The 10,736-nt window shown below is 38.0% G+C and overlaps 1 protein-coding gene across 1 annotated transcript in view; it reads left to right on the top strand.

The window, feature by feature from the left end:
• The first annotated feature begins 1,099 nt into the window (after positions 1 to 1,099).
• SREK1 (splicing regulatory glutamic acid and lysine rich protein 1) overlaps positions 1,100 to 10,736 on the top strand; it is a 38,658-nt gene continuing 29,021 nt past the window's right edge. Inside the window, 2 exon segments of the mRNA XM_017877097.1 lie at positions 1,100 to 1,474; positions 10,078 to 10,211. Coding sequence (XP_017732586.1) covers positions 1,314 to 1,474; positions 10,078 to 10,211 — 295 coding nt within the window. The 5' untranslated portion in view covers positions 1,100 to 1,313.

Here is a 10,736-nt window from a genome sequence, read left to right as displayed (position 1 = left end):
AATGTCAAAAATAAATTGTTAATATCATGCTTCTCTTACTAGAAAAGTCTCTAAGTACTGGAAAGCTGTCAAGCTTAAGTTGGTGGATACAAGTGTAACAAAATTTGTATTTTCCCGTGAAAATTGAGAGCTACACTAGTGCTTTTTCCGGAGACAACCATTTCACTTGGGCATGTAGCGGCAGTAGTTTCCATTTTTTCACACATATTCTTTAAAAGACGTGTATGCAAAGATGGATTTGAAAAAATATATATAATTTTTAGTTCTTTATGAAGGACATTTTTAAAGTGAAACTAGCGTATTTTAAAACCTGAAATGTTGTATGATGTGAAGAATACAAAATGCAACTACCGGTACAGACTGGCGCCACTGCCTTGATTGCTGTTAAGGTGTCAGCAGTTTAATCTTTCACGTTACTAGTGCAAATGTCAACAAAGTGAAAAAGGTCAACAAACTCTTAATATTATGATGAAAATCGTTTTGACCTTGCCAACCCACTGAAAAGGTCTCGGTACCCTTAGGGATCTGCGGAGGGCATTTTGGGAGCAGCTGCCCTGGACTCACTACTGTTGTCTCTCATTAGGTTGCGAGTTCTATGTGAACTGTCTGTAACTGTTTGTTACGTGCCCTTGCCTCATAGTGCCTGGGACACAGCACTCAATAAACATCAATACCTGTGGAAAGAGGGAATAAATACAGGTTATAAACAACCCGTGCGCAGCCTTCATCTTACTGGCTCTTTCCTTAATTCAACCTGAACCTACACATTTTGTAAAATTTTGTTTTTTTCACAATTAGGACGCTTGCCAATTTTTTTAAATAGTTGGAGTTGGGGTGCTGCCTGTATGTGATAAGGATGCCCTATAGTTTGGTCAAGTGTTTTTCTGTGTTACCGAAGAGTCATTCCTCCTTTACAGTCCCGCACCAGCAGGACAGGCCGCTTGGTTTCCCAGTCCGAGACCGGAAGGAACCGGGTAGACAGGAGCACAAGATTCGCATCGACCTCTGGGGAAAACAAAAACACCGATAAAAAAAAATACTCGCGGTGAAACCAGTAGCAGCAACAGCCCCAGGCACCCGGGAACAGGAGGCCCCAGCCGCGCGAGACCCGCCGGGTTGCCGGGGCGACGCTTCCGGCTGGCGTGCGCAGCCCCGGGAGCAGGGGAGTTGTGAAATGGGCGGCTAGATCTGCCCGGCGCTGTGAATTCGCCAGCGGGAGCGCGCTCGCGGCCGCGCGTTCTCCGCTTTCCCGGTTCCGTCGCTGACGCGTCGTAGACGTTGGGGAGCGGGAAGGCAGCGGCAGCAGGGTCGGGATGAACAGCGGCGGCGGCTTCGGTTTGGGCTTAGGCTTCGGCCTCACCCCCACGTCGGTGATTCAGGTGACGAATCTGTCGTCGGCGGTGACCAGTGAGCAGATGCGGACGCTTTTTTCCTTCCTAGGAGAAATCGAGGAGCTGCGGCTCTACCCCCCGGAGTAAGTGCTGGAGCTCGGCTGGGGGAGGGGCGCGGGCGCCATAGAGACCTCCGGAGCCGAGGAGTGGGGGAGAGCGCGGACGCGGGCGCGCGGTGCGTGTCACGTGATCGCCCGGGTTTACCTTGGTGCCCATATTTGATTACGGCACCGGGTTCCGCCGTCCGGCTCTCCTTATTAGTCGGATTTGGGGGGTTAACTAGTGCACGGAGCCCTTACCAAGGATTTAGAATGGTTGCCCTTTCCATGCCTCCGGGACTTGTGTTAGCTCATGGGTCTTCGCATTCCGTGCCCCCTACTCCTTATTTCCCCCCGAACTTAAGATGGCCGCAGGTGGGCCCGGAACAGCCCTCATGGCAAACGCCTCATCGCGTTTTTGCACTCTGAAAATCGCGGAGACCGCGCCTGAGCCACTGTCCAGTTTTTAAGGCCTTGGTGTCAGGCCGTTTTGCTGACGAGAAAGCCTGCTGCTGATGACAAGATGGAACTGGGGCTGTATTTGTTTCCCAGGACGGTCACACAAAACTTAGCATCTTGGTTTATCTAACCGAGCGCATCCATGTTCCCAAAAATCATGTCTGTTCGCCGTTTTGGCAACAGATTAAATTTTCCTCCTGAAAGGTCACACTGTCCCAGAGCTTTCAGAAAAAGTGTCAGTCGGTGCAGGGTTATCCCTGCCGTATACATTTAAAATCCAGATCTTGGCTGGCATTCACGGCTCGCGGCCACTTCCCAGATGGTGTATTTTGGAATGGTAAAATTTCCCTCGTAAGATGTTACCTATTTAGAAAACTCGCAAGGGGTTTGCACGTTGTTCACATTCTTGCACACAGAAACATTTTTTTTTTTTAATAGTAGATCTTACAGTATTAAGATCCTCTGTTTTTTGTTCACTATATCAAAATCCTTTGAGGGAAGGGGTAATTGTTACCCAAGATTTCTTTCTTTAAAAAAGAAAGTGATTTATTTCTTAGTGATGCATTTAGACCTGTTTTTCTTTAGTTTTCTATCTTAGGTTATAACAGTGTTGCTGCATAGCTATGTAAAAGTTGTGTGGTTATTTAAGATTTACTTTTAAGTTTTCTTGTCTGCTTTTGTTTTGGAATATTTCATGCATACAGAAAAGTTGAAAGAGTAATACATTGAACATCCATGTTCCCTTCACGAGCATTTTGTCTTTTTTTGGCCACAGTTGATTATTAAAATTTCCCCAGTTATTCTAATAATGCTTTTTTGTCTGTTTTTGATGTAGTATATAATTAGATATACTGTCTCCCTTGAATATGCCAAGTAATCCATGTATTAATAGTTATCTCCTTTAATCTAGTACAGTCCCGTCCCCTTTTAAAATATTTTAAAGTCGTGACATTGACATTTTGTTTTGTAGTTCATTTTGTCTTGTAAAATGACCCATAATCTGAGTTTATATAGATGAGATATGTAGAGATATGTGCATATATATATCTCTTTATATTTCTTCATGACGAGATTCAGGTAATACATTTCTGAAGAGAATACTGCATAAGTGCACGCACATACATTTTGATTGATTAACCATGGCATTATTGCTTTAATTAACTTGTGGAAATGCTTTCAGCCATCTCAATTTAAGCTCTCAGAACATTTCTTAATAATTGAGAATTGTTTGGGGTGAGTGCCGTATCCTGCAGGCATTGGAATCAATCAGTAAAATATTTTGTACATGAACCTTTGTAAATCTTGCTTTCAAGGCTGTGGTAATAAGGTATCTCATAGTTAGAAGAAATATATTGCAGAATGTTCTTCATTATCAACATAACATTTATTTGGTTGAAACCTGGGTTTGGGTGACAACACATTAGCAGTTATTAACTGACAGTAATGGACTACTTTTTTGAAATCAGGTGTTATTACTTGGAGTTTAAAAGTCAAAGAGAATAAAAAGTACTTAAACATATGGAAGATTACGGTAGTGTGTGTCACAAACTGTAACACGTAAAGCAAAATTATTGCATACATGTAACATATATAGGCCAGGCAAAATCCTTAACTAGTTTTTCCCTAAGTGCAATACTAGATCCCTCATTCATGTTTTAAAGCAATATTAACATGCTTTATTCACAGGTTTTCTGCTTCGTAATGAAGTTGTCATTGCCTGGTCCTTTTATTAGAAGACGTGTTTGCAGATTTGGACCGAAATGGATAAAAATTGCAATAGTAGTAGTTGTATTGAAAATATATTGTTTTACAGTGTCACATAAATTATTTTATGACATCTTTAGAACCGAGTAGAAACTTAATCGTTTTAAATTTGGAAATATATTCGTGTATTTATTTCCATATATATATATTTCCAAGTATATTGGAAATACAGTAATAGAACGTGAAAATAGTTTCTCATTAAAATTTTATGATTGAGCCAGGTGTGGTGGTGTGCACCCAGCTACTCAGGAGGCTGTGGTGGGTGAATGAATAGCTTGAGCCCACGGTTTGATTCCAACCTGAGTAACATATTGAGATCCCTATCTCTTAAAAAAAAATGGCTTAAGTTGCTAATATGAAAATTCAGATTTTAAACTTAATTCTTTTGGCATGATGCAGTGGTTGAGTTTCATCTTTGTATTTTAAACATTAAGAATTTTTTAAGGTTAGGGAATTGTGAACATTCACTGTAAGCATTAATTTTTATTTGCAATTTGTCATCCTTTTTTTGTGCTGCCAGTTGATAAATATGTAGAGTTACTATTAACTTTTTGCACGATAAATCAATCTCACAGCTTGTGAAAACTTTCTTACACAAGTAAGAAATCCTTGTTGTTTTTTCGGTAAATTTTTCATTGAGGTTTAATGTACCTACAGAGAAGTGCACAGATGGTAAGCGCAGATCGGTGATTCTTTACAAAGTAGGCCTATACCTGTATAACCAGCACAGGATTATCTGCACCCTGTAAGTTCCCCGTGACCCCCTTCAGGTAACTAAACCCTGAAGGGTAAGCCTATCCTGATTTGTTACACTAGGTATTTTTCCTGTGTTGATTTTTTTTGCTTGATTTCCTTCACTTCTCTGGTCTTCAGAAGTTCTAAGAAAGAGTGGAAAAATCTGTCAACTACTTATTTAAGTTTATTTAGTTTAAAAAAAAACCCACTAAAACCACTTTATAGAAAATAGAGAAAAGGAAACAGCACTTGTGATCCCACCACTCTATCAAAGCTTCTTTCCATTTCCATGTATTTCCCTGCAGTCCTTTTCACATGCATTAATAAATATTGGACATATTACCTCATTGGTTTTAAAAATAATTGTATAGTGCTATCATTATGTAACATATGTAGTATAGTGTAATCAAAGGAATCATACACTGTGATTTTAAACTTTTTTCACTTAATTTGTCATAAGCATTTTCCATATTGTTGTTTTATTTATAGTAATAATATTTAGAGATTAGTAATTTCTGAGTGTATTGTGTGTTTTTGAAATTCTATTGTTGGATATTTTGATTGCTTTTTTTGGTATTTCAAATTAGTGGATTTTAGCTAGAAACATTGGGAGGTGTGTATTTTTGATTGTCAACAATGATTGGAGGGCCTGTAGGCGTTTAGTGGGTAAATGTTAGCAATGCATAAGTAGTCTTAAACAGGAGGAATTGTGCTAATCCATAGGGCCACTGAAGCCCAGTGGAGAAACCCTGTTACAAATAATGCACCAACTAATATTTTTGTACATGATACTGTATGCTTTGCTTATGTTTTGGCGTATCTTTTTTGGTAGGTCCTCTGTCCTCTAAAGGATGTATATATTAATGTACTGATAAAATATTGGACATATTATTACCTCACTGGCTTTAAAAATATTGTATAGTGCTATTATTATGTTTAATAAAAGACAAAATAACCCATTAGGGCCAAGAAATTTAATTGATGCCCAAAAAGTTGGTTTTTTGGTTTCTGCGTTTTACTACCCAGTGAGAAGTTTTAATTTTTTTTGAAAATGGTAAGATTTTGTATTTTTAAAAAACCAAAAACTTAAGTCAACGAATGAGATCAAAACTAAAACCTGCTAAAATTCTAAATTTGGGTACTGCTACTTTCTTTTTTAAAATTTATTTTAAAAATTTTATTTATTTAATTTATTTATTTAGTAAGTAGAGACAGGATTTCACCATGTTACGCAGGCTGGAGTCAAACTCCTGGGCTTAAAGAGTCTGCCTGCTTTGGCCTCCTAAAGTGCTGGGACGACAGATGTGAGCCTCTGTGCCTGGCCTGCTAGTTTCTATAGATGGATACGTTTAGACCAAATGGAATATGTCACCCCCTTTTATTTGTTTTTTCCCCCAAGGTCTTCCTCTGTTGCCCAGGCTGGTCTTGAATTCCTGGGCACAAGCAAGTACACATTTGTTTGATGAGCTGTCTGTATGTTGGCTTGCCACTCTAATAATTTTAGTTTATGATGGTCAAAATAAAATAGTGTGACCTTTCCTGAAAATTCCAAATATTTGTATTTTTATAAAGTAAATGTAAGTTGATCTTTATTCTATTTTAAGGAAGGTAATTGGAAATGAAAATTAAGAAAATTGGCCGGGTGCAGTGGTCCACGCCTGTAATCCCAGCACTTTGGGAAGCCGAGGCAGGCGGATCACAAGGTCAGGAGTTCAAGACCAGTCTTGCCAACATAGTGAAATCTCGTTTCTACTAAAAATACAAAAAATTAGCTGGGTGTGGTGGTGTGCACCTGTAATCCCAGCTACTTGGGAGGCAGCAGGAGAATCGCATGAACGTGGAAGGCGGAGATTGCAGTGAGCCAAGGTCCCGCCATTGCACTCCAGCTAGGGCGGTAGTGTGAGACTCTGTCTCAAAAAAAAAAAAAAAAAAAAAAAATTGCTTAAATTAGTGGGGTAGCCATACCTAGTGTCCATACTTCCATGATAATGCTATTCAGAACAGACCAACATTTTTTTAACCAGTTCCCAGGCTTGTGAAATGTTGGTGGCGTATCTTCACATATAGTTACATTACAATCCAGACTCAGAGTGCATATTTCTGTGGATGTTTTAAATTTGAAATGAAGTAGATTTCAACTAGGGGTATTTGGAAATGTGGTTCTAGTTTTCAGTAGTTCTTACTTACGTTTACATTCCTTCACCAAAGGATTGGTCAATTTAGTAATTGTTGCTTCAGTGATGACTGTCAGGCTCTTGAAGGTTTCAGAGGCAAAAGAGTTATTCCTGTTGGAATTGCTAGGGCTTTAAGTAGGTTATTGTAATCATAGACTGTTTTCGGTTACAAAGGACAGAAACAGTGTTACCCAAGGTAGATCAAGAAGAGACATTATTATTAAAAAGAAAGATTTCACTACATTGAAAAATAAAGATTGTAGTACAGCCAGGCCTCATGGGAATTATGACTGGGAACTGAAAGAGTATCAGCAATCAAGATGACTATCTGCTTCTTTCTCTCCAGTGTTTATTAATTCAGTTTGTTTCTGTCTACTCTATTTCTTTGCATACCTATTCTGTACTCATCATTTGGCTTACAGCTTACTGTAAGTCACCTTCCAGCCCAATAGAGAGAACCTGATTGATTGATCTAGCTCATTTGGTTGAGCCTGACTTCCCAAATTATAGGTTGCTGGTCAGCCAGGGAAATGGGCCCTTGAGACTGGTGACTAATCACTTGTGGCTAGAGAAGCTTACAGGATCTGTTGAGGGTTTCACATAAGGAAACCATGCTAAGGCCTGTGCTGGAACAATATAGAATGTCTTGGTAGCACATGTAGGAGGCTGTACCTAATGATTGTCGTATCTTAAGATGGTTTACCAGAAGACTTGGAAATTTGAGCCTTGAAGAAAAGTGGAATTAGCATTCAAAATGGGAGTTAGGATACCATAACCAAATGGAACAGCATATATGAAGACCCTTAACGTTTTTGATGTGTTGTTGGAACCACAGGTATAATTTTTGGTTATCATCGTTTACATGGTGAGGCAAGAACAGAATAGTACTTTAAGGAAATTTAATATGTGGAGTGACACAGTGAAATTTAGTGTTTAGAAAGATCACTGTGGGAGTTTTTGTGGAAGACCATTAGTAAGGATTTGAGGTTGGGTGCTGTGTGATTTGTTAAGAGCTGTTTAGTAATCCACATGAGAAATGATGAGGGTCTGAATTAAGGCATTGGTAATGAGAATGGTGAAAAAATCAATGTGACAAATATTTAGAAGGTACTCTAAGCAGGATTTATTGACCAATTGGATGAGGAGTACAGAAAGGTCAAGGATAATTTTTCAGTTAGAATAAGTAGAGTTTTGGAAATAACTTCAAATCTTTGTAGTTTGACAATTTTTTTTTTCTTTTTTGAGACACAGTCTCACTCTCTTGCCCAGGCTGGAGTGCAGTGTGGTATGATCTCAGCTCACTGCAACCTCTGTCTCCCGGGTTCAAGCGATTCTTGTGCCTCAGCCTCCTAAGTAGCTGGGATTGCAGGAGTGTGCCACCACAGCCAGCTAAGTTTTGTATTTGTAGTAGAGACGGGGTTTCATCATGTTGGCCGGGCTGGTCTCGAACTCCTGACATCGGGTGATCTGCCTGCCTCTGCCTCCCATAGTGCTAGGATTACAGGCATGAGCCACCCTGCCTGGCTGACAAAATACTATTTTTAAGACTAAAATCATGGGGGTGGGAACTTTATTCATTGTGGTTATTCATTCTGGGATGAAGTTGATGAGTCCCAACCATCTTTTGAATGTTGCCAGTCATTGTGGCAGAGGAAAAGAGCCAAACAGTGGTTCTCAAAGCTTCTTCAGAATAGTGACACATGTTGGTTCTGCTCATATTTAACTGACCAAAGCAGGTTACATGGCCACACCTAACTTAACGGAACAGAAAAATGAAATTTTATTGTGTACCTGGAAAGAGCTTTGGAAATAGTTGGTGGGCAGGGCTTAGGACGGTCACTCTAGTGACTCCTAGGTTTCAGACTTGGGTAATATGATGGTATCTTTTACGGAGATATGGAATATAGGGGACAGAGGGCAAGACTGGTAAGGAAGGAGGTTGATGAATGTATTTTGGACTTATTTAGTGACCATCAAGGTGTAATATTCCAGCAGGCACTTGGACGTGGGAGTGGGAGTCTAGAGCTCACAAGAGGCCTGAATTGGCAATTTGGTCATGTAAAGGTGGTGAGTTAAGTCTGGATGTGGATATGATTACCTCAGTGTCAGTACACAAATTGCTTTGTCTTAGGTGTTGGGTTGGGTAAAGAGGGATTTTTGGTGAGGGCTGATGTGAATCCTGAATTGGATGCCCTTAGGCAGAAGTGAGTTGGATGCTAAGAAGTACATCTTTTATTTTCAACTTTGGCCTTACTAATTGTGTTAATAATGTTAATAGTTTTAAGTTCTAAATGCAGATACATTTTGTTATCACATTGTTTGGTTAATAGCATAAGTATATAAATTTAACCATTATTAATGTGGTTATTTTACATTGTTTAAAGATGGATTTGTTCCTGAACGTGAAGAATTACAAAGAAATCTGGATTTTTGGATTTTAAAAATGACTGTTTGTGGAATTGCTAATTTAACAATATATCAGAATGGTTTAAAGATTCTTGGTTAGTTGAATGATTACAGTTGCATGAAGTTTGGAATTAGATGATTAGATGTTAGATGTTAACTTTGCCATTTACTAGTTCCGGAATTGTAGTCGATTTTCTTTCCTGTTTTGTAAACAAAAGTAACTGACTATTAAGTCATGTATTTTTCAAGTGATCTCTTTTTTTAGTGTGAAAATCTTAAATATTTCAAATAGATTTTAGCATAAAATCTATGTTACAGTTTACATATGTACTTAGTTTCGTCCTGCTAAACAGTTATAGATTTTAATGAAAAGTAATTATGGATAGGCTGACAAAATGATAATCCATGAGGATAGTGTATTTTCGAATCTTAACAGGATGTATTCATTTTAGGAAAAGTTCCTTTCATTTGTGCTATGTCTGGTTCATTTTTACTATAGGCCTGCCTGGATTGAACTGAATCAAGTAGGACCAGTTAGAGTCTATGCTGTTTTGCCTATAAAATATGTAAGATTTTGTTTGTAAAATCTTTTGTCTGGAAAACCATATCACTGTCCAGCTCTGGTGTATGCAAAAGACCTTAATTTAAATTCCATATTACCTGATTGTTTCTAAGACTGTTGTGAAGTTTTTTAGTGATCTAAATGCTTGGGAAACACATTTAAGAAGAGTTGGAATACGATAAAATTTGAAATCTTGAGGATTGGAGCTTTTATAAAGGGATTTTGCTTACATATGATACACTTTTGAGTTAATTTTGGGTTAAATTACCTTTTATTACATTTCACTCGGATTAAGGATTGATTAATTAGAGTTCCAAGTTTTACAAGTAACGCAATAGGCCTGCGTCGATTGCCTTCTGTCTCGGTAGGCAAATCACCATTAAATGACTAAATTTCACTATTTTATGTGCTAATGATCCTTAACAACAAAAAGTTTTAAAGTCTTAATTTCGTAAGATTATGTAAAGATTAAGAAAGAAATTTTAAGTGAAAATGATAAAACCAAGCAAATGTTTATTAGTTCAATTGTTTTTCTTTTTATCTTGCAGCAACGCACCTCTTGCTTTTTCCTCCAAAGTATGTTATGTTAAGTTTCGTGATCCATCAAGTGTTGGCGTGGCCCAGCATCTAACTAACACGGTTTTTATTGACAGAGCTCTGATAGTTGTTCCTTGTGCAGAAGGTTGGTATCTCACTTTTTTCCTCTTATTTTAATTTCTGTCCTGTCTGTTAATTGCCTTTAGCTTTCCTAGAGATTGGCAAGTAGACAATACTCTTGGTATGTGTATGAAAGTAAGAATGAAATTTGGAGAAGGTAAACATTTTTACCTAATAGTAATATTAAAATGGTTAATTTATGACTTATGTACTTTTGAGATTTTACAATTTAACATTCATAAATTGGCTTCTGGTTTGCTTTGGCTTTCTGTAGTCAATTTGCAGATTGCAAAGAAAACTTTCTGAAATTAAAAAAAATTGATATGGGAAATTATTTTAAATGTGTAATTAAGCATATACCCTGTGTGTTCAATATTAATACTATTACAAATGAAAACAATGTACACATTTTGGCAAATTGGGGTTAAGTGATATTTATAAGAAAAATATTTGTAATTTATACTTTCAAGTACACTCTTAAGGTAATTTACCTTAATTGTTACTATGAGATCATTATTTTATATTCAGTGTAATTGTTTGCTTTGCAACT

Source organism: Rhinopithecus bieti, unplaced genomic scaffold, assembly GCF_001698545.2.
Source record: "Rhinopithecus bieti isolate Rb0 unplaced genomic scaffold, ASM169854v2 scaffold_10181, whole genome shotgun sequence".
In the NCBI taxonomy this organism is placed as follows: Eukaryota; Metazoa; Chordata; class Mammalia; order Primates; family Cercopithecidae; genus Rhinopithecus; species Rhinopithecus bieti.
This window is presented reverse-complemented; position numbering and strand designations above follow the sequence as displayed.